This window comes from Trichosurus vulpecula, chromosome 6 (assembly GCF_011100635.1).
Source record: "Trichosurus vulpecula isolate mTriVul1 chromosome 6, mTriVul1.pri, whole genome shotgun sequence".
Classification (NCBI taxonomy): domain Eukaryota; kingdom Metazoa; phylum Chordata; class Mammalia; order Diprotodontia; family Phalangeridae; genus Trichosurus; species Trichosurus vulpecula.
In genome coordinates this window covers 155,219,319-155,243,110 of record NC_050578.1, presented here as the reverse complement: position 1 = coordinate 155,243,110, position 23,792 = coordinate 155,219,319, and the positions used below count along the sequence as shown (strand labels likewise).

The 23,792-nt window shown below is 34.1% G+C and overlaps 1 protein-coding gene across 7 annotated transcripts in view; it reads right to left on the bottom strand.

Moving 5' to 3' along the window:
• The window catches only part of CLOCK (clock circadian regulator), a 116,364-nt gene that overhangs the window by 16,830 nt on the left and 75,742 nt on the right, over positions 1 to 23,792 (bottom strand). For 6 of the 7 annotated variants that reach the window (XM_036763264.1, XM_036763265.1, XM_036763261.1 and 3 more), the window contains 11 exons: positions 18,751 to 18,871; positions 16,983 to 17,096; positions 14,918 to 15,036; positions 12,992 to 13,074; positions 12,710 to 12,816; positions 11,480 to 11,627; positions 10,882 to 10,957; positions 5,811 to 5,952; positions 4,726 to 4,826; positions 4,286 to 4,375; positions 181 to 339 (listed from right to left, as the gene is read on the bottom strand). In XM_036763264.1, the coding sequence (XP_036619159.1) occupies positions 181 to 339; positions 4,286 to 4,375; positions 4,726 to 4,826; positions 5,811 to 5,952; positions 10,882 to 10,957; positions 11,480 to 11,627; positions 12,710 to 12,816; positions 12,992 to 13,074; positions 14,918 to 15,036; positions 16,983 to 17,096; positions 18,751 to 18,871 (1,260 nt within the window). The remainder of the gene's footprint in view (positions 1 to 180; positions 340 to 4,285; positions 4,376 to 4,725; positions 4,827 to 5,810; positions 5,953 to 10,881; positions 10,958 to 11,479; positions 11,628 to 12,709; positions 12,817 to 12,991; positions 13,075 to 14,917; positions 15,037 to 16,982; positions 17,097 to 18,750; positions 18,872 to 23,792) is intronic. The other variant, XM_036763263.1, reaches the window with a different exon arrangement.

The following is a 23,792-nucleotide window of genomic DNA, read 5'->3' as shown; positions in this document are numbered from 1 at the left end:
ATGGTCAATAAGTCTATTTATGCCAAGAGTGTATCTTTTTCTTACACACACACACACACACACACACACACACACACACACACACACACACACAAACACACACACACTCTGTCTCTCTCTCTCTGGCATGTGAATGAAAAGATTCATAAATGCTGGAAGTCAAACTTAACTGTAACTTACTTGTAGCCCTTGACCATGAACCATTTGCAGCTGTTCTTGGATTTTTCTGAGTTCTTCTTGTTGTCGGTGAATATTTGCCTCTATCATCCGGGTCCGTTGCTCCAGCTGATCTTTTAGGTGCTGCATGGCTCCCAACTGAGCTGAAAACTGAAACATGGGCTGAAGTACCATAAAGAAATCAGATATTTCAGAACTACTTAATCCCTACGATTATAGAATAAGTAAATTGTCCCTACCAGTTATGTATGCCAGTGAAAACCAGCTGTTAACTGAAAGCATAACTACTCTTGTCACATAAAATGCTTTAAAAAAGTCCCTATTTAGTTGCTAAAATATTATAATACTAACTCATATTTCTATAGTACTTGAAGGTTTGCAAATGTTTTACATAATTCTTTCATTTCTTTTTGGCGTAAACAAAGCATATGCACCATTTAGAGTCGTGGTAGCAGAGGAATCAAAGCTTAATTTGATAAACTGCTATATTGGGCTGAGTCACTGTTACCAAGACTTTGCTCTCAGATAAGTAATGTTAATAAGAACCAAATGAGGAACTGTAAAACCTTCCAATCATAATAAAAATATAATCAAAGATACATTTCTTCTGACATAACATTATGGAGGGAGGCAGTTCCCATTTGTTGCCATTTCTGATTTTGCTGTTTTGCTTGTTTAATGTTGCCTAAAGGAAAGGTTACTTTATTTCCTCCCACCTTTACCAGCTTCTTCATTGCCTTCTTGCTAAGAGCCAAACAGATGAAGGCAACAGCATCCATAAAGTCAAGAAACATTACACACATGCATTTTAAGATTTTGTCCCAAGGAACACATTGTGCCAAAAAGTGGGGACTACCTTATACAACACTAGAGGTGCAAAAAACCTTAATAGAAACAGAAGGGACTACATCTTCTTTGTAAAAAAAATTACCTTTTTAAAGGAATATTTAGAGAAGCAATGGGATGTATGTTATCTGATGGATAAATATTTTTATAAAAGAATAAAGTAGACTGCCTATTTTTTAAAATTCTGCTTTTATAACTTAGGGGATTTCAATTAAATATTAATAAAAAATGGTAACATCAAGAAGTAAAAGAAAAAAAGAGCCAAAATGGCACATTTTAATCATTGCTTACAGGTAAGGTTTTAGACAAATCATGTAACTTTTGTTTCTACATACAACAGAAATGAGAAGCACCATGAGACAGAGATAGAGAACTGGCCTCCAAGTCACAAAAACCTGAGTGAGACTTCTCAAGTAGGTCACCTCTGACCCATAGTGGCCATGTGACCCTGGGCAAGTCACTTAACGCTTCAGTGCTCTAAGTATAGGAGTTATAGAGAAAGAGGGTATTTGTAGAGGGAGTTTCCTCAGCAGGAGCTCCCTACATCAATAACTTCAAACTCAAAGAGACACAGAACCCTGTAGACTGAATACTGACTTAGAAAAACCACAAATTAGAATTATCTATGTTGTACTGTATGTTTATTTTTTTTTTAAATATCTACCAATTTCATATTAATCTGAGTCATCTCACTTGGGACTTTTTAGGATCTCCTGCACTCACCACCCTTCTCCCCACAACTCCCTCAGCAGCAGGTCATCTTAGCACATGTCCAGTCCCAATCCCTATTCCTATGGTAGAAATAATAGGACATTTTACACCCAAGTAACCTTTTGTTAACAGTTTTAAAAGAGTTAATCAATACATATTAAGCATTCTAAAACTGCACTGAAAAAATATGACTAAATGCTTAAAGAAATCTGTAAAAATTATGTTAAACCCTCAGAATGAGTACTTTATGGACCTGATGCTAATAAAAATTGTAACTAAATTTTTTTAATGACAATATTATTCAAAAATTTATAGTATAATCAATGTATTCATTGGATATTTTAGCTCATGCTAATGAATTATGTGCATTTTATGCTCGTATATGTAATATTAATATAACGAAGCAATGATAAATTTGAAAAGAAACAAAAATCACATTTTGACTATCAAGCAAAACTTCCAAATTGGAGTATATCTGACAGAGTTACAATAAAGAGAGCCAGAAAACTTTCCAGGACTCTGATAATACTCAATAATGTTTTGGACCCAGTTTTGGAGAGTTTTTTGGTGGTAGTTGTTGTTTTAAGAATTATGAGATCCTCTAAGAAGCTTAAAGTGTAAGTCAAATAACATGTCCCTCCTGGGAGTCAGCAATGCCGAGAAGAGGACTGCCAAACAGCTAAATGCTATGTGAAGGGAAAGAGAATGTAGTCACGGAAAGGTGTTCTAGGGCTCACTAGCAGCACAGAGCTCTCTACTAGTGGTGGGATCATAAATCTAGAGGGACCACAGACCCACACAGCACAGCTTCTTCATTTTACAGATGATGAGTCTGAGGCTCAAGGAGTCACACTGGCACTGAGAGCGGGAAAGGTAAGATCTGAACTGAGGATCTCTGACTCCAGAACCCATGCTTTTTTCACATACCACATAAATTAGATAAAAATCTACTTGCAGAATTTTTTAAAATGCCCAGAAGCAGGGGCTGGAAGAGCCACAGGACAAAGCAGCAGGTCTTTACTCAAGAGTTGAATTATAGCCATAAAGAAAAAACACTCTAAGCAAACTTGGCCCAGAATGCTCTCCAGTTCTCAGAAGTGAGCTGAAGTAAGAAAGACTTAATGGTTACTTGACAGTCAGGATGCACAAATCTGTTATTTATTTAAATTTTGCTCTAAAGTATATTCTCTTAATTATTAAATATAACATCAATCAGTAAGGATTCTGTTATTTTTGTGCCAATATAATTCTGATAGCTCTAAAATTCAAATGATTTGCTTAGAAAAAGTGACTAGGCCTAAAAATTATGCTATCTAAGGCAATATTGACTCTTGGAATCAGCTTTCTAGTTAAAGGCCTAAGGCCCCACAATGAAATCACAGAATCAGATGAAAGCTCAGGGGCAAGGTGCAGTGAGTGAGAAACAACTCCTACAACATCCCCATCACATTCAGTTCCCCCATAACCAACTGCCCTCAAGTGTAGGATGAAGCTAGAACTTTCGTGCTTTTTTAATCTAGGGAAAAATAAGGAGCTATGTGGGCTTAGTAGATCTATAACCAGTGACCCTGGCTCCATTAACACTATATTCTAAATATTAAAGATCACTGGTTCAACTGCCCATCAAAATAATGAAGCTTGAATGTCAGGTATCTTTCCTTCTGGGGTTAACACCACTCAGTGGAAATGTGACAGATCAAAAGTAGATGCAGAAGTAGCAAGGGACTATATAATCCAATAACTACTCGATTACAACTAGGCACTTAATAATAATAACTAGCATTTTTAACTAGCTTTATAACTAGCTTTTAACTAGCTTTTTAAAGTTTGCAAAAACACTTGACAACTATTATTTCATTTTATCCTCACAACTCTAGGAGGCAGGTGCTATTACCTCCATTTTACAGATGAGTAAATTAAGGTAGGCAGAAATTAAATGACTTGCCCATAGTTAAACAGTTAGTGTCTGAGACCACATGTATTTGAACTCAGGTCTTCCCAACTCCAAACCCAGCCCTCTATCCACTGAGAAATTAAAGGTGAACTATAACTAGTTCTGTTAACAACTCCAGTATGTACTTCTCTCTCTCCCTGCCAAAAATGTGAATGCAAATTATCATTTCTTTTACATGTTCAGCAGATTGCCTATTGATTATTCATGGTTTGTCACAGAGAAATGGATGTAAAAAACAACTGGAGTTTTGTCTTTCAAATCTTCAGAATGTCTTGAAAATTCAAGCTATTTCAGAGACAGTAAATATAAAATTGGAAATGAGGATCATTTATTCAGTTACATAATGAACATTTACGATGTGTAAGGCAACACGTAGTATTTTTTAACTATTTCACTAGTCTCAGTATCTTTTCAAACTAAACAGCTATTCAACTGCCTTTTCTAAGCTGGAAGAAGAAAAAACAACTATATTTTTTCCACCTCAACTATGCTTATAAATAAACTAGTTACAAAAACTTTAAATTCCAAAAGTATAATTATTAGCCTGAATACAATTCATTTAAAATAATCAAAGAAAACCAAAAATCATTTTCATACCTGTGACATTCCTTGTTGAATTTGTAAAGTTGTACCTGGAGACATCATTGGCTGTGCTAAAGACTGACCAACAGACTGAGAATTTAGGGACTAGGGAAAAAACAACAACAACGAAAACATTGATTTGGGTTTTTTTTTCACGTCAACACTTCCACCTGAAATAAACATTCCTTTAAAATGAAAGCTACCTAAACTCAGATTTTAAGAACCCTCAGCTTTAAACTGTTTTCTCACAATAAGATAACCTATATTTTTTTACTTAAAATAATTTTAATATTTTTCATGGAAAATATTTCACAAAACATTTGGTCTCCAAGTAAATGAGATGTTAGTAGCTCTATCTTTATGTCTTTTGAAAGAATAGTGAACGAGTACCATGGATCTTCTTGATATTTATCTGTGTGAATGTTTATAAGAAAATTATTCACTAAAAACTTTACCTGACTACTAAATGATGACCTCCTTTGAGTTATTTTTTCATGTCCAGGTAAATGCTGTCGGGGAGGAGTGCTGTTATCCGTTGGAATCTTTGTTGGTGTTGCTGGTATTAAAAAGCAAAAGAATAACATTTCACTAGAATTTACTTTGTAAAAATTTTCAAACATTCATTTCAAAATATCTTTCAGTGAAAAAAGTTTTAATACAAATTAATTTTTGGATACTTAAATTTAAGCATAATAATTATGGAATGCTTTTTTCCCTATCATTTCTATTCTTTTTAAGCAACATATGAAATATTCTAAGAAGAAAAAAAACTTCATTATGAAAACATGTTTGCAGATTCTATGAAACCTATACAGTTGTCTTCTTGTGGTCAATACATTCTAAATGGTATATAAAATTTCTAAGGCTACTGGAGATAAGTTGTAAAAAATAAACATCTAACATTTGTTGTCCCTACCTGTAAGGGAAGCAAACATTTTCTTTTTGGAATGGGTAATGGGAAAAATCAATACTTTAAAAGTATTTAACTGGTGACCTAAGAGATTATTCTTTAAAAAACTGAGAAATTTTCTTCCTATTTAATAGTAAGGTTTATCTATCTATCTATCTATCTATCTATATGAGAAATATAAACATTTGTGATTTTAATTAGGGCAGCTAGGTGGCACAATGGATAGAGGCACTGGGCCTCAAGTCAGGAAGACCAGAGTTCAAATGCAGCTTCAGACACTTGCTAGTTGTGTGAACCTGGACAAGTCACTTAACCCTGTTTGCCACAGTTTCCTCATCTGTAAAGGAAGGAAATGGCAAACCACTTCAGTATCTGTGCCAAGATAATCCCGAATGGGGTCACAAAGAACTGGACACGAATGAACAACATGATTTTATTTATTAGAGACATTTGATTAAAAAACAAATTTAAGTTCTACCTAACTCTTCAAATCCATACATTATCTTCACACAACAATCTTTTAAAATAAAGATAGCTTTACAAATATACCATTGTGAAAAATGAGGTGAGAAGAAAAAATATGTTAATATTCTTTGAAGAAGGGACCTGCTTTTATTTTGCAATACTTACAGGAAGGATCTGACACTGCAGTATGAGATGACTTCCTTGAACTCCTGGATGAAGCAGAAGGAGTTGGGCTGTGATCAAATCTTTCTAACGCTTCTTTGAGACTAACAGTGTTAATACGATTATCAGATCCAGAGTCTTGGCTCTAAAGAGACATACAAAAATTTTCAGAATAAGCACCCTATTGTGATTTGTTTCAAAGGCAAACACAATTCATTCTGAAAAATATATTTTAAAAATTCTGCTACTTTTTCACTCATTAGCAAAGCAGACCTTTCTCCAAAGAATTCAAAACATTAGCTCTCACATATAAAGCAGGGGACAAACATCATTATTACCATTTTATACATCACAGAGAGATTAGTTTAAAAGTCTAAAAGTTTGACAGAGGATAATATCATGGGTGTGAAATGAATCTCATAACTGCTTTCATTTGCACTCTTATAATCAGCAATATTCTGGAGCACTTTTCATATGGCTATGGGCAGTCTGGGTTTCTTGCCTTGAAAACTAATAGTTCACATCCTTAGACCATTTGTCAACTAAATTTGATCAGTTCCTTTTATATCTTGGAAATGTGACCGTTATCAGGGACATTTCACAGTTCACTGCCTCCCTTTTACTCTTAGCTGTACTGGGTTTGTTTCTATAGCAACTTTTTAATCTTCTGGAATCAAAATCATCTATTTTATCTTCTGAGATCTTATCTGTCTCTTGTTTGGTAATGGATTTTTATTTTATCCATCAATCTGAGAGATAATTTTTTTCCACATTTCTCTAATATAGGTCACCAATCCAACTGAAGCTTTTCACGGCATAAAATGTGAAGTCGTGTTGGTCTAAATTTAAGCCTTTCCATATTGCTGTCCAATTTTCCTAGAGGTCTGTGTCAAGTTATTCACTTTCCCAGCAGCCACTGTCTTTGTGTTTAGAAATACTATGGTAGTGGATATATACATACCTAATCTGTTCCACTGATTAGTCTTTATTTTTTAACCAATACAAATTTGTTTTGAAAATCCTATTTTATACAGGGTGTTCACACATAGGCAGTTGGCAGCAATGTGAAGTTACTGCATTGAGATCACATGAATCTGGCAAAGCACTTCAACCCTTTGCATCAGAAATGTTGGAAATCATATTGTAGATGTTATTTGTTAATATTCCAATTAAATGAAATGCTGTTGAAAATTTCATTCATTTCATTTCTTGAAAATATGCATTTTTGCCTATGTGTCCAGACTTTAGATTGACATTTGGTACTGGTAGGCCCTCTTCACTCTCAATTTTTTGATTATTTCTCTGAGATTCTTTTTTGCCACCACACAAATTTCATTAATTTTAAATCTTAATTCTATATTTATTTTTATTTTATTTAGTTCTTTGGTAGCTTGATTGGTATAATACTGAATAAGTAAATGAATTTATGTAGTATTGTCATTTTTACTATTCTGGCTCATCTTATCCATAAACAATTAATATTTCTCCCAATTATTTAGGTCTGTCTTTATTTTTATAATCTATGCTTTGCAGTTATATTTACATAGTTTTCATGTTATCCTGATAGGTAGACCCCTAAATATTTAATACATTCTGTAATTATTCTATTTTCTTTTACTTCTACAATTATTTTAAGTGGAATTTCTGTCTCTTCCTGCTAAGTTTTATTGGCACCATACAGACATGCTGATTATTTGTGTGGACTTATTTTATATCCTGAAAAATCTGCTTAAGTCGCTTATTGCTTCAGTTAATTTTTAGTTGACAATTATGGGGTTCTTTAAGTCATCATCCTATTACCTAAAAAAAGTGAAAATTTTGCTTCTTCTTTACCTATACTTTTCTAAGTACTATGTCAAACAGAAGGGGTAACAATGGACATTTTTGTTCATTCATGATTTTATTGGAAAGTATTCTAGTTTATTTCTGTTATGTATAATGGTAACTCTTGATTTTAGATATATGCTATTTATTATCTTAAGGAATGGTTCATATATTCTTATGTTTCCCTAGTGTTTTAACAGAAATGAGCTTTGTATTTTGTCAAAAGCTTTTTCTGCATCTATTGATATAATAATAAATTCTTAAGTGATTTTGTTATTAATATGGTTAATTAAAATTATAATTTCCTATTATTAAACTAACTCCACATTCCTGTTACAAATCCAAACTGGTCACAGTATATAATCATTCAGATATGTTGCTTTAGCTCCTTTGCCAATATTGTATTTAAAAATTTTCCATCAATATTCATTAGCGATATTAGTCTATAGTTCTCTTTTTCTCTTTTAACAAAGAAGACAAAAAAGGAAGATGGTAAATGTTGGAGGGCTGCAAGTAAACAGGTACAATGATGCACTGCTGGTGGACCTATGACTGGTACGAAAATTCTGAAAAGCAATTTGGAATTAGAAACAAAAAGTTACTAAACAGTGTGTCCTCTTTGGTTCAGTTAGGCCTCTACACAAAAAAAGATTTGTTTTTAAAAAAAGAGGGAAAGGTCCTACACATACAGCATTTTTTACGGTGGCAAAAAACTGGGAACTAAAGAGATCAGTTGAAAAATGGCTGATTAAGTTGTGGTTATGAATGTAATGGAATACTGCTGTGCTGTAAGAAATCAGGAAATAGACCATTTCAAAGATGAAAAACAAAAATGAATTTATACCATGCAGTAAGCAAAACTAGAAGAACAATTTATACTGTAACGTCAATATTACAAAAATGAACAATTCTGAAGTCTTTTATAAGCTGATGATTGAAATAATGAACTAATTAAGGAAAACCAATTTATACAGTAACAATACTGTAAAGACAAACAACTTTGAAAGCTGTAAGAACCATGATCAATACTATATCAGTCAATAATGTCTTAACTATCTGAGTTTCCAGAGGACATAATAAAACATACTAACTACCACCTGACCAAGATGAAACAGATTTAAGGTGCAGAACGAGACATTTATACTTTTGCATACAACCAATGAGAAAATCTACTTTGCATTTTTGTTATTAGGAATTTGTTTTTCTTTTCTCTAAAAAGAGAAAATAGATATCTTGCTGCCTTCAAACATTTGTGGAAATCAAAGATCACTTAGTAGATCCTGAGCAAGTCACTTAACCTCACTAGGCCTCAGTTTTCTCCTTTATATGTGTGGGGAGGGGAGGAGAGGTGATCAGGACACAGCCTATCGATTGCTTTTATTTTTTTTGTAGTATATCTTTTTGAGGGGGGAAGGCAGGGCAGTTGGGGTTAAGTGACTTGCCCAAAGCCACACAGCTAGTGTGTCAAGTGTCTGAGGCTGCATTTGAACTCAGGTCCTCCTGACTCCAGGGCCGGTGCTCTACTCACTGCACCACCTAGCTGCGCCATCAATTGCTTTTCTGACAGTCCAGTTGATATAATCATAGGGCATATTGGGAAGATAACAGAAAATGAAGTGTTCAGTCTTAAATGAAGTGAAAATAAGTGTTTATACTTCATAACTCCTTTCCAAGGTATGAAGATATTCAGTAAAGCTTTAGAAGGAAGCTATCCATTGGCTGGGCAAACAGTTGGCTCACATGCTTGGTAGTCCCTCTCAAAAGCAAAACATATATTCTAAATGAAGAGTCCAGGAAGGAGACAGCCTTGAGAAGTGTAATTCATGACAGCAGAGAGACCATTATAGATTGAAGAAAGAATTAGCTGTGGAAGTCAGAAAGCAAACTCTGGACCAGGGCAGGTGTAGGTCCAGCTGATGACTTCCCCAACAGAGATAATGGGAACAGAACAGACACCAGGAGTAAGGAAAGGACATCAAGGGGCTTACAGTGCCAGAGATATGAGTTACGTGGACATGAACGTTCCCCACATCTGTGCTTCTCTACTAGTGTCATCTAACATATGTTTGCTCTCTGCCTACCGATAATCATGAGAGGTTATCATGTGCATAATCATGTGCATAATCATGAGAGGTTATCTCCAGATTTATGAAGGGAATGTTCTGTCACTGTTGTTTGTACAACCCCATCTCAGCAAAATGCCTATTAAAGGTAAGTATGCTGGCTGATGCTTTTAAGCTATGGCTTTAGGAGTGCAGAACCACAGTGTCTTGAGCTTGAGTTGAGAGGTTGCTCTTGAAACAGAAGATAACATCAAATGAGGGGGCTAGATTAGGTTCCTTTCAGCTCCAAACCTATGATCCTATTACCTGAAAAATTGTTAGGAATTTATCTCATTTGTGATGTTACCAAATTCTTTCCCTTATCCCATTAGTGTTTGTAAACATAATTAACAGTGATGAAGATGATAAAAATCACCCTCCCCTACACACACAAAAAGGCTGACGTTTCCAAGGAGTAACAACACAAAGGGATAAGTAGCATCCAAGGGGAATACAGAAAGCATGAAAAATGAAGTTGGAGAAAGGGAAGTCAAATGGAGGCAATCCTTCTCAGGTATCATAGATATCCCTCACATCCGGAGAAACTTCCATGTCAAGTCTTCTTCTTCTCTGGAAAGATGCATGGACATTTCTAATTGAAAGGACCTTCTTTTTAGCTAATTTTTCCTCTAAGACATGAATGTTTTTATCAAACATTTCAGATGCCCTGCCTTTAAGGAAGGGAAGCAGTGAAAGTGAAGGGAACTACATGAAAGGCTCTGTGCTAAGCACTTTTTAAAGATATCTCACTGGATCCTTTTCCAGGTAGGTGCTGTTATCATCTCCATTTTACAGGTGAGGAAAGTGTGGCAAACAGAGGTTAAGTGACTTGACCAGGGTTACACAGTAGTAAGTGTAGAAGATAATTTAATTAATAATAGTATCTTCTTACACTCCTGACTCCTATCACATTTCACCAAATCTCAACAGGTGGCAGATAACAATAGCCCCACCCTCCCTCAATTCAAGTACTGAATCTCTTCCTAATGAGTTATGATCTAATCATCATTTCCAGCTTTTTGCACTGAGCCATTTTCATTTTATAAACAGGAAAACTGAGGAACATAAAAGTAAAATAATTTTAATATTTCATAATGATTATAATGAGTGAAAAGGCACTGATTTGTTACAAATGTTAAGGAACATACTTTATCAGCTGATATCTCAGGAAGAGACTCCTTAATACCAAGTTCTCGTCGTCTTTCAGCCCTAACTTCTGCATAACTAAAAAGGGAGACAAAAATGTAAGGACATATTATACTGTAGTTCTGATCATTTAAAACATTTACTTTTGGTCTTTGCTTGGTCGCCAGTGAACTATTTCTATGATCTTTTCTTTACAAAATATAACATCAAAACCACATCTATAGTTTTTACTCCCCTTTCAAAAACAGTACTTTTCTTAGATAACCCAAAGTTTACATATTGCTGAAAACTATTACTAATTAAACAGTAGGTAAATGAAGAGAAAGTTATTACTGAAAATTTCCCCAGTTTTAATTCTAAAAGTACATCTAGTTGATTTCTGCATACACATGTTGTACTTTCTGCCATTAGTTGCAAAATGTAATTACAATGACTATACTTTTAAGATATTTTTCATTACTTCTGTAAGTTTGCCAAAACTGGTGATTTTTAAAAATTGGTGATTTAAAAACCATAAAACACATTTTATTTCATTTTAATTAACAGTGTTACTAAAATTATTATTAACTATTATATAGGACTTTCAAAAAGAACTATTACCTCACTACAGTATGCGTACAGACAATAAACTCTGGCCTTGAATTCCACTGATGATAGGTAATATAGTAATGAGTTTGAAGCCAAATCCACTGTTGCCCTTTTGTGAGGAACCTATAATAACAGGACTTGCCTTTCCCATATTGCATTACTAGAGGAGACAAAAAAACACAATTCAATTATTAGGAATAGTTTTTACCCAAAAGCTTATACTTTCTGAAAAGATCTATGCAGAATCAACTTCCACCAACTCTGCCACCTAGAGTGATTCAGTCAAAAACAAACCACTCCCCTGAGGTAATTTAGTGATTCAAGCAATTAACGTACCTTCCAAAGCACTTAACCTATTAATTACCTCAAAATTATATATACATAAAACACATACACATGTGCATACATACACACAGTCAAGAGAGGTCCAGTCTTGTGTGTTTTTTAATAAACAATTGACTTCAAATCAAACAAGCATGCACACTGTGGATTTATGCTAATCAAACTGAACTGGGAAGTTAGACCCATATAGGTTCTCTCCTGCAGGCAGTTCCCTGGCCTAAACTAAACATTCAATAGTAAATAATATTTTCTTTACACCTGAAAGTGCACCACTCAAAATTTTCTATGAGGTCTGGGATAGCAGATGCTATTTAACCTGTTTCATTTAGAGAACTCTATTTAGTCAGGGCAAAGAAATAAAGACTTAAACATCAAATTTAGCTTTTAAAATTAAATATGACATCTCAGTAGATTATATTTTAAAATAAAACAATATTAACACACTATTTTTAAAAATCAGAAGCAAAGAAAATACGTATATTGGTGGATTCTCTCAGTGAATCTTCTATGCCTTCACAAACCGAAATTTCATGACATGGTATTTTACTCAGTGGTACTAATCAGCCTAAAAAGCCATTTCAACTTTCAAAAGAATTTTCTTAACCTCATCCTAAAGGTATAATTTACAAATTATTAGAAAGGTTCTTGTTCATTATATAATATGCATGATATGCTATTCAACATTACAATAACAGAAAATGAACATTATCATTTATGATGGCCCTTATCTACTAACCTCAATGCAAATATAAATATGCAGCAAAATTCTCCATTCCTTTTTATTCAGATATTAAAAACTGTTACATTATAGTAACTTCCTCTTACCCTTTATTATTAAAGCAGGATTTCAACAGTTGAGAAAACAGTTATGAATACAGGAAAATATTAACATCTACTTACAATGTTCATGACATTTTGCCAAATTTTCTAGGTCATCCACATGATAGTAATCATACCCTGATGTCCCCAGAACTTCAAATGGCAAATATCCTATTATGGGAGGTGCCCTAGATTGTACATGTTAAAAAAAAAAAGCAATATTACCTTATTTTGATAAAATCACATAGCTAGTAAAATCTTTTAGCAGATAATTTTTGGAAAATGGGTAAAAATTCCAAAGTCAATTCTGATTAGCTTCAAAAAACATAAATCTGTTGCCCTAAATTCTTTCATAGGCCCTACCTGTGATCTAGGAAGAGAAATTTCCACTCTAAACTATGTCTAGATGTGAACTCTTCATTGGGTTCTTCAACAGTGCACATTTCCTATAAATAAGCAAAAAAAAGTCATAAAATGCATCGTAATTTAGAAATGTTTTTCTGAATAATTCAGGATAATCTTAACTGTGTATATTCTTATAAAAACACACCTGGCATTGTGTGAAAAATGAACATTTCAAAAAATTTTAGGGCAAGGTAAGCCTGGCAGACTGGCGGGAAGAGGGTGGGGTTACAGCACATTTCTAATGCTTATTTGGTTATGAGATATGGATTAAAAGACCTCAGCAAAGGCACGTATTGAGAATAAGAGATAGCAGATGAAATGGTCCGGTGTTATCTCTTAGAGATTAAAGGAATCAGATGAAAGTGAGCACTTGGTGGAATTTCTATGGAGGATTACATTATGATGTAGGAAAGTACATGTTTAGAGGGCAGTACAATTTTGTAGTACATGGAGAAGCAGCACAGTTAGGTTATGAGGCCTAAGTAGGAAAGGCTATCAAATATCACTACCATTAAGCACTAAAGTCCTTTATTCATATATAGGGTTTAGGTTAGGAAAGAGAGTAAGGACAAAACCCAAAAGCCCATGGCCATGGGAAAAGAAAATGAATGGAGGGTTCTTCTGGCAGCAGAACTGCCACCAAACTGCTTTTGGGGGAATGATGGCAAGGTTAGTTATGACTGATGGATACTGATCAACTACTATCCCAATATTTGGGAGAATACAGAGTAAGACGAGGGCTAGATTTAAAACGTTAAGATACCCATTGTAAGAATGAGAGGTAGAAGGAGATAAAAAGTCCTTTTATTGGCAGATTAAGCTATTAGTTTCTGAAGGAAACACTTGTACTCATTAACTGTTCAGTGAGCCGTTAACAAATCACAGGTAGAACAAACTCGATAATCACCATTTAGATATTCTATTGTGAATTATCTCAGACAAACAAGAACTATAATTTTAGGGCTGGAAGGATCTTAAAAGTCATCTAGTCCAATCCCCTCATTTTATACATGAGAAAAATAAGGTCTGAAAAATTATGATTTGACTTGTCCCCAGTCACACAGATACTACATTCCTAAATCTTAAATCTGGAGGCTGGTCCTTCACCTTTCTTCTAGTATATGTCTAGTTCATCTTATTCTCACCTCTAGTTGCTCTATTTCCTATAAGTGCAAGCTCAATTTATTAATAAAATATGAAATAATTCACTAATAAAATGAGAAGGTAAATTTATAGCAAATAAGTTATTGATGGCATTTCAAAGTACGATTAATATTTTAAAAAATCATCTGTTCAAGATTATCTAGACTATGGCTCTGCCTCACTAGGGCTAAGAGCAAACTATACTGTTACAAAAGTATGACGGTATTCAAAAAATGCAGAAACTAATAAACAAATAGCGATATGCAACTAAAGTATACATACAGCTTACCACAATGAATCTAAAGCAACACCTGTGGTACAGTAAAAGGAGGACTAGAGATGGAATTTCACCCAGTAAAGTGTCAGCCCCAGTACCCTTGGACCCAAGCGCAAATCATTTAACCTCTGGGCCTGAGCCTCCTCAGTTGTGAAATGGGATAGTATTTGTACTAACTACCTCACAAGACTGTTGCAAAGATAAAACTTTATAATCATTAAAATACCACATAAATACAAATTAATATAACTTGAAAAATTTTATAATTGGATTATAATGATAGGGTTTAAACAACTAACTGTCTGAGAAATGCTATGATTGTGCATACTCAAAAATTCATGATTTCCACAGATTTCAATGGACTTCTGTCAGTTTTTATTGTTCTAGAAATAGGAAATAATGCAGACAGTTCAAATGATAAGCTGAAATTATATCCTATGTGGGAAGCAAAATTCTAAACATACCTTAATGAACTGAGGTGTAGCTAACCTAACAGTAGCTACAAAACAAATTCTGTCTTCATATGAAGGCCTATGGGATCGTTGTATGGTTCCTTCAAAACCATTATGTGATGAACTGGATACTGAATGAATGACAAAGAAAAAAATATAAGCAGTTATTTCAACTATTTTAAAATTTTTATTCTCTTTGTCAATGCCATTCAATTAAATGTTTATTAGCCACCTGCTGCAAGATGAGTACAGTGGTGGGTGCTAAAGGAAGTAAGAAGTTTATATGCCCTGGCTCCACCTTATTTACAGGAATAATTGATATACAGATAACTATAAACCAAAATAACAACATCAGAATGGCATAAAATATCTCTCTAACACAGAGGTCTGAGGAGGAAAAGGTCATTACCAGATAGGATCAGGGAAGGCTTTATGGAGGAAAAAGTAATTTGAATTGAATTTTAAAAGGCAGGATTTCACCAGGGGAAGGAGAAGGGAAAAATATTCCAGGTGCATGGTTTAGCCTAAACAAAACAATAGAGATGGAGGAATGTGGGGTGGGACACATTAGTCCAATTTACCCGGACATTATTTGGAGGTGAGCACTATAAGGTAAGGATGGAAAGGTAGAGTGACACCTACTTGTGGTGGGCCCTGAATGGTTGGCAAAAGAGGCTAAATTTCATTTCGTAAGCAAAAGGGAAACACCAAAAATTTCTGAGCAAGAATGCTATAACTGTCTAAGAAAGATAAGTCAGGAAGTTATATGAAGAATAGGTTGAAATAGAGAGCATACTAGTGGGGGGAAAATCTAGCAGGAGACAATTCCAATAGCTGAGACAGACAATAACATAGACCTATATATACTAGGGCACTCTGAAACACAAAGGTCTCAAAAACTAGAGTTTGGTGTCACTGTTAAGAAATATATGCATAAGGAGAAGTAGGTTGAGGGGTAAGAGAAATAGTAACTTGATTGATTATAGTACTACTGGTACAATGTAACAGATGCATGCTGTAAGCAGACAGAGATGTAAGTCATGGGGGAAAAGACTGGGGAGTCTTTTAAAAGTGGCTAATAGCTAAAGCCATAAGAATCTAGAAGACTGCCAAGCAAATATGCCAGAGACTGTCAGAAAGAAGAAACAGAGAGGGTAGGGAGAAAAGCCTCGGAGAATATGCTGTATCTGAATCGTGGGAGAAGAGAACATGTACAAGAAAGTAATCGTGAACAATATGAAATGCTGCAGAGGTGAGGAGTGATGAGGAAGGGAAAGAGGCTATTAGACTGGCCAACCAAAAGGTCATTGGTGACCTATGAGAAAGCAATTTGAATAGAATATTTAGGGTGAGGCAAAGATCCAGTTTGGAAGCCAGAATGTAAGAAGCTGAGGATCACAGGACCATACAATTAAAGCTAACAGGAAATTAAAGCTAACTGGGACTTTAGAAGTCACGTCATTTTTCAGATGAGAAGCCCAGAGAAGTTAAATAATTTATGCAAAGCCACAGACTGGGTGAGAAGTGAGGTATAGATAAAATTTTTTTGAAGTTTGGTAGTAGAGAGGAAAAAGATAGGATTTTAGCTGGATGGTATATAAAGGTTAAGAGGACCTGGAGAGTTTACAGAAACCTGAACATACTTGTAGGGAAAGAAAAAGATACCTAAAATGAAGGGAACAATTCCTAGAACAAGGTGGTCCTGGAAGAGGTATATGAAGAAAATAGGACTAAGGTACCAGAATAGCAGTAAGCTTTAATGTGGAATATGTATACCTCTTCCCTCTATCAGAAAGAAATGAAGGGTTGCAGAAGATACTGTGATTTATAGGAAACTGAGAAAAGTCATGTCAGGTAGAATTCTGTATCATCTCTAAGTGTAGCGCTGGGAGTATGGAGAGGAGAGAGGAAAAGATTGAGAACATTCATTGTGGGAAATGAGAATGGCAAGGAAACAAGGGAGTAAAGATTGATGAACAGGCTTAGGCTGAGGTTAGCCACTATAAATTTATGATATATAAGTCTTTTAACTTCAAATTAAATATTCCCATATAAGAAGAATCCTCTAAGAACTTACCACTGTTCAAAGATTTGAAATTTCCTATAAACTTCACAAATTCGTAGGTAGATGGTTCTTTTGGATCTATTGTTCCTCGGAGCATATGGCAACAGAATTCAAGCTGATTTTTTGCTGAAAAGCAGAAAAGATATTACTAATTAAAATATTTTTAAACTTTTCACTTGGCCCTCCTACTCCTTTCTAGCTACCATGCAAGCTTTCCTCCATTTTGATGCCAAATCCCTTGAATGTATCCCTTCCAGTTGCCTTTGCTTCTTTAAAATGTTTTATTTTTTTTTCAATTATATGAAAAGACAATTTTTAACATCCATTCAACTTTATTACAAGTTTAAAAGGAATAGCAAGTTGTATATAATAGATTTGCAATTTTGAGTACAATCATTTTTTTTATCATACTATGTTATGTAAATGCTTGTTTTATTCCATAAATTAAAATAAATAAAAACTATAAATATATAAATTTATAACTAATAATTTATAAATTAATAATAATTTATAATATAAAATAATTTATAATAATTTATAAATTTATAAATAATAAATTTCAAGATAATTGGCTTTCTTTATAACACAATGTAACTAATTTCATGAATTTAACCATATTATTCTGAGGAATCAACAGACTTCCTCACACAGGGAAAAGGGCCCATGGCACAAAATAGATTTAAGAACGCCTGCCTATGAGAAATGTCCCAAAGTTATTAAAAAACTTCAAAGAATCAGGGGTCTTTCTGTTCATCACATTCTTAGACCCTCCAACCTTCTGACACACGTCAGCATTCTCCTCTACCTATATGGATTTTTCAATTCTGGGTTCTCTCATTGGTAGGCAAGGTACATAGTTGGTAAAAAGCTACCCTCAAAGACTTGGTTTTACCATTCATTTTTTACAAAATTCTGAGTTCCAAATTTTTCTCTTCCTCCCTTTCCTCCCCTCTTCCTAAAATAGTAAGCAATTTGATATAGAGTATATTTGTGCAATTATGTAAAACAGATTTCCATATCAGTCACAGTTGTAAAAGAAGAAACAGACTAAAAGGAAAAAAACACAAAAAATATAAAGTGAAAACAGTATGCCTTGATCTGCATTCAGGGTCCATCATTTCTTCTCTGGATGTGGATAGTATTTTCCATCATGAGTACTTTATAATTGTCTTGGATCATTACATTGCTGAGAAGAGCTAAGTCATTCATAGTTGATCAACGTTGCTACTACAGCGTATAATATTCTCCTAGTTCTGCTCATTTCATTCAGCATCAGTTCATGTTGTCTTTCCAGGTTTTTTTAAAATCTGCCTGCTTGTCATTTCTTATTGCACAGTAGTATTCAATCACATTCATATAGCACAGGTTATTCAGTCACTCCCCAACTGACGGGCATCCCCTCAATTTCCAATGTTTTGCTGCTATAAATATTTTTGTGCACATAGGTCCTTTTTCCTTTCTTATGATCTTTTTGAGATACAGCCCTACTAGTTGTTGCTTTCACTCCTTACCCTTCATTCTTCCCTTTACCCTACGTAATTCGATTTCCACACTCACCACGCTACCAAACTGCTCTCCTTAAATGTTCCAGTGACTTCCTTTTTGTCACTTTATATTGTAAATTAGAAAGAAGACAATGTTTCAATAATATTTAAGAAATATAAAATTATCCATATTACAAAAGTGAGAAAATACAAATGTCTATTATACAAATATTATATTTATCTTATTTATCAAGTTAAAAAACCAATTACTATCTATTACATTACCCACTACTTACATTTTAGATACTCTGGTGTTAATGAATCACTTTCCAGCAGATGAGTTGACAATATTTTATAAACTTCTGAATGTTCCCCTTCTGGGATAAAATTAAATATACTTTGATCCACAAGATCAGACTAAAAAAGGGGAATTTAAAACAATTATAATGCATCCAAGTATATTTTTAAAATATCACATAATTTACTAAATAACAAAGAAAAACACATAATTAATTTTTATCTATATAATTTCTGAGTTTCCACCCAACTTGACTACCTGACACCTAGTAATAAGCATTTAATAAATGTTTACTGACTAACTGAAAAGAGGCAGGTTCCCCCACACCTATTCTTTCAAAAGCCTGAAATCCACATCAGACAAAATGATCAAGAAATCCATAAGGATTATATGAATACCTAGAAATAATGAAGGGATTAAAAACAAAATATATATTTTGGAAGAAAGGACTGGAAGGAGAATAAATAGCTTAGAAGAAAAGGCTGTAAACCTCACCCACGAAACAGACTATTTGAAAATTACAGCAGACTAAACAGAAATTGATGATTCCAATAGATACCAAGAAATATAAGAATAAAATCAAAGATTGAAAAACTAAGAAGAAAATTAAGACAGCTGATAAAAAAGACATCGGACTTGGAAAACTGATCATTAAAAAAAAAAAATCACTGGACTTCCTCAAAACTGGGATTAAAAAAAAAAGCCTAAACACTACGTTTCAAAAAATCACAAATGAAACTGAGTATCTAAATCTATTAGAATCAACAGACAAAGAAACATAGAGTCTACCTGTCATTTCCTGAAAGAAAACCCAAAAGGATAAGTCCCAGGAATGTCATAGCCAAAATCTAGAGATTCCAAATCAAAGAAAAAAAGTACTGCAAGTATCCACAAAGAAGTAGTTCAAGTGTTAAGGAACCAGAGCCAGGATTACCCGAAACCTGAAAGTTTTTACTATGAAGAGGAGATCTTAGAATATGATATTCCAAAAGTGAAGAGATAGCCTTACATAACAAAAAATACCTTACAAAGGTGAATATAATCCTGGGGGGAGGTAGAAAAGGGGGAACAGATAATGGATAAAGAACGTTTAAGTATTTCTGATGGAAAGACCAGAGGTGAGCAGGACCTCTGAAATTCAAGCAAAAGAATCCAAAAAAACCTAGAAAGGCCAAGTTATATGAGAATTGCAACTATCCAATAATGCAGTGTTAACATTTTAATAGGAGGAGAAGGAACAAGTCTCCTTTCAGAAACTTACTGCCTTTGAAGGGTACTGAGGGAGTAAAATTAGAAAAACAGAGGATCTGGGGGCATTCTGGTTCTGTTCTGAGGGTTTTAAAAAGATAAAGAGAAAGGACAGTAAAAGAATACATTTAAGTAGAGGGAGGAAGAATGGAATAGTACTTGCTATTCCTCATAATTAAGGTATATGAGAAGATAAAAGGAGAGGCAGGAAAATTTATCAGATGAATCTCATTCTTATCTGAAACAGACAAAAGAGGAATGAACACACACACACACACACACAGCTTCCTTCACGTCATAGCTAAAATCCCACTTTTTTTTTTCCACAAATCTATTTTTTGACTCCTAAGCTCTCTCCTGACCTCTAGTCTCAGATCTCCAAATGCCTATTCAACATCTTGAACTGGATATTTCAGACATCTTAATCTCAACATATCTAAAATTAAACTACCTTCCTGCTAAAATGCTCCCTTCTTCCTTTTCTTTTTAGGTGCTATTATTATCCCCATTTTATTGTTTTTTTTAAAATTAATTCATTTATTTTTAGTTTACCACATTCAGTTCCACAACGTTTTGAGTTCTAAAATTTCTCCTCCTCCTTCACCTCCCCCCGCGCCCCGCCCCCCCGGCCAAGATGGCATGCAATCTGATACAGGCTTTACATATACACTCATATTAAACATTTTCACATTAGTCATGGTGTAAAGAAGAATTATAACCAATGGAATGAACCACGAGAAAGAAGAAACAAAACAAAACAAAGAAGAGAGCAAATAGTATGCTTTGATCTACATTCAGACTCCGTAATTCTTTCTCAGGATGTGGATAGCATTTTCCATCGTGAGCCTTTTGGAGTTGTCTTAGAACCTCGCATTGCTGAGAAGAGCCAAGTCTATCAGAGTTAGTCATCACAGATACAGTGTGTAACTGTGTACAATGTTCTCCTGGTTTTGCTCCCTTCACTCAGCATCAGTTCATAAAAGTCTTTCCAGGTTTTTTTGGAATTCATCTGCTCCTCATTTCTTATAGCACAAGAGTATTCCATTACATTCATATACCAGAACTTGTTTAGCCATACCCCAATTGATGGGCATCCCCTCAATTTTCATTTCTTGGCCACCACAAAAAGAGTTGCTATAAATATTTTTGTATATACTGGTCCATTTCCCACTTGTGTGATCTCTTTGGGATACAGCCCAATAAGTGGTATTGCTGGGTCAAAGGTTATGCACATTTTTATAGCCCTTTGGGCATAGTTCTAAATTGCTCTCTAAAATGGTTGGATAAGTTTACAACTCCACAAACAATGGATCAGCATTCCAATTTTCCCACATCTTCTCCAGAATTTATAATTTTCCTGTTTTGTCATGTTAGCAAATCTGACAGGTGTAATATGGTACCTAAGTGTTGTTTTGATTTGCATTTATCTAGTCAATAAGTGATTTAGAGCATTTTTTCACATGACTATAGCTTTAATTTCTTCCTCTGAGAACTGCCTGCTCATATCGTTTGACCATTTATCAAATGGGGAATGACTAGCAGTCTTATAAATTTGAGCAGTTCTCTATGTATTTTTGGAAATGAGGCCTTTATCAGAGACACTGGTTGTAAAAATTTTTTCCCAATTTTCTGTTTCCCTCTTAATCTTGGTTGTATTGCCTTTGTTTGTACAAAATCTTTTCATTTTAATGTAATCGAAATTATCCATTTTGCATTTCATAATGTTTTCTATCTCTTGTTTGGTCATAAATTCTTCTGTTCTCCATAAATCTGACAGGTAAACTATTCCTTGCTCTCCCAGTTTGCTTATAGTATCAGCCTTTATATCTAAATCACGTGCCCATTTGGACTTTATTTAAGTGTATGGTGTAAGAAATTGGTCTATGCCCAGTTTCTGCCATACTGTTTTCCAGTTTTCCCGGCAGTTTTTGTCAAATAGTGAGTTCTTATCCCAGAAGCTGGACTCTTTGGCTTTATCAAACAGTAGATTACTACAATCATTGACTACTGTATCCTGTATACCTAACCCATTCCACTGATCCACCACTCTATTTCTTGGCCAGTACCAAGTAATTTTGATAACTGCTGCTTTATAATACAATTTAACATATGGTATGTAGCATTTCTTTTCATTAATTCCCTTGATATTCTGAACCTTTTGTTCTTCCAGATGAATTTTGTTATTATAAAATCTTACCTTTTAAAGGAGCTTTTCCCAATCCCCTTTAATACTAGTGCCTTCCTTCAAATGATTATCCTGTATGTATTTTATTCTACCTAGTTTGTTGCGTGTTATCTCCCCCATTAGAATGGGAGCTCCTTAAGAATGGAGACTAATTTTTTTTTTGCCTTTTTTGTAAGCTCAGCACTTAGCACAGTGTCTGATATATAGTAGATGCTTAATGTTGCTGACTGAATGAATGAGTCTGGTATAGAAATATATTAAACTCAACAGGGAATCAAGTGAAGAAGTCGGGAGTTGGGGATAAAACTAAGGAGAGAATAGTCACAAATTTCCTGTACTAAAAGGAAGATTAAAAAGAAAATGAAAGAAAAGAAAAAAAAACCTGGAATTTAATCATCATCAACCATCAAATGGGAAAAGCTGAACAAATTGTGATATCGAGTATAATGGAATATTATTCTACCACAAGAAATGATAAAAGGGATGATTTCAGAGAATCTTGGGAAGTATGAACTATTTCAAAGTCAAATGATTAGAACCAGGAAAACAATTTATACAAAGACAACAACATTGCAAAGAAAACCTTACAACTCTGATCGATGCACAGACCAATCATGTTTCCAGAGGCCTTAGAATGAAACACGTTATCCCCCACCTCATACACAGGTGATCTACTCCAGGTGTAGAAAGAAACATGGGGTTTAAGACAAGACTACCAGGTGGATTTTTTTTTTCTTAACTATCCTTATTTTTTTTTTAATGTGGGCGGAGGGAAGATAAGAATGTGGAAGAGGGGAGATTACCAATATTAATGTAAAAAAAATAAAGGGCAGTTTTACGTGCAATCCATCTTTTTTACTGTCCTATGTTATGGAAATGCTTTTTTGTTCCATAAATCTTAAAAATAATTAATTTAAAAAAAGAAAGAAATGTGTAGACTTTGTTATATACTTGAAACAAGTGATATGAAAGGCAGACTCATGGCTTAATATACAAAATTCTGTTATGGAAATGCTCTTTCTTGATGCCTAAATTTAAAATAATTTTTTAAAAGATTATCTCTATCAACACTGATAACAGGATTCTACTGATAATCAATTCAACTTAGTGAGTGTCCTTTACATCAGAACACAGTTCACAAGAATTTTAATTTTCCTTCCCCAAACCTAAAAATTGTTCCCAAACTGCTTTTCATTTGGAGTCATTTTTGATGTAAAAGCAAATTTTTAAAAATCTGTTGCTAATTTAAGATATAAGTACATAATTCTGTTTACAGGCAAATATATCTACTCCGTATGTGTATGCGTGTACACATGCATGTATGTATATATAATAGTTTAATTCCTACATAACACCTTCTATCTAAACCCAAAGGACTAAAATAATACTAAACGCCTTCAAGAAATAACTATTAAAACCGACACAACCACATCTAGAATAATCTTTGAGAGAAATTTTGAATGAAACTTCAATTAATAACGATGCCTTCAGCTGGTATATTTACAAGACTGTAATATTACAAGAGATCTAGGACTTACATACACTCCCAATCCCACCTCTAACCTCACACAAAAAAAGGAAAAAACATAAAACTTATAATTAAGATC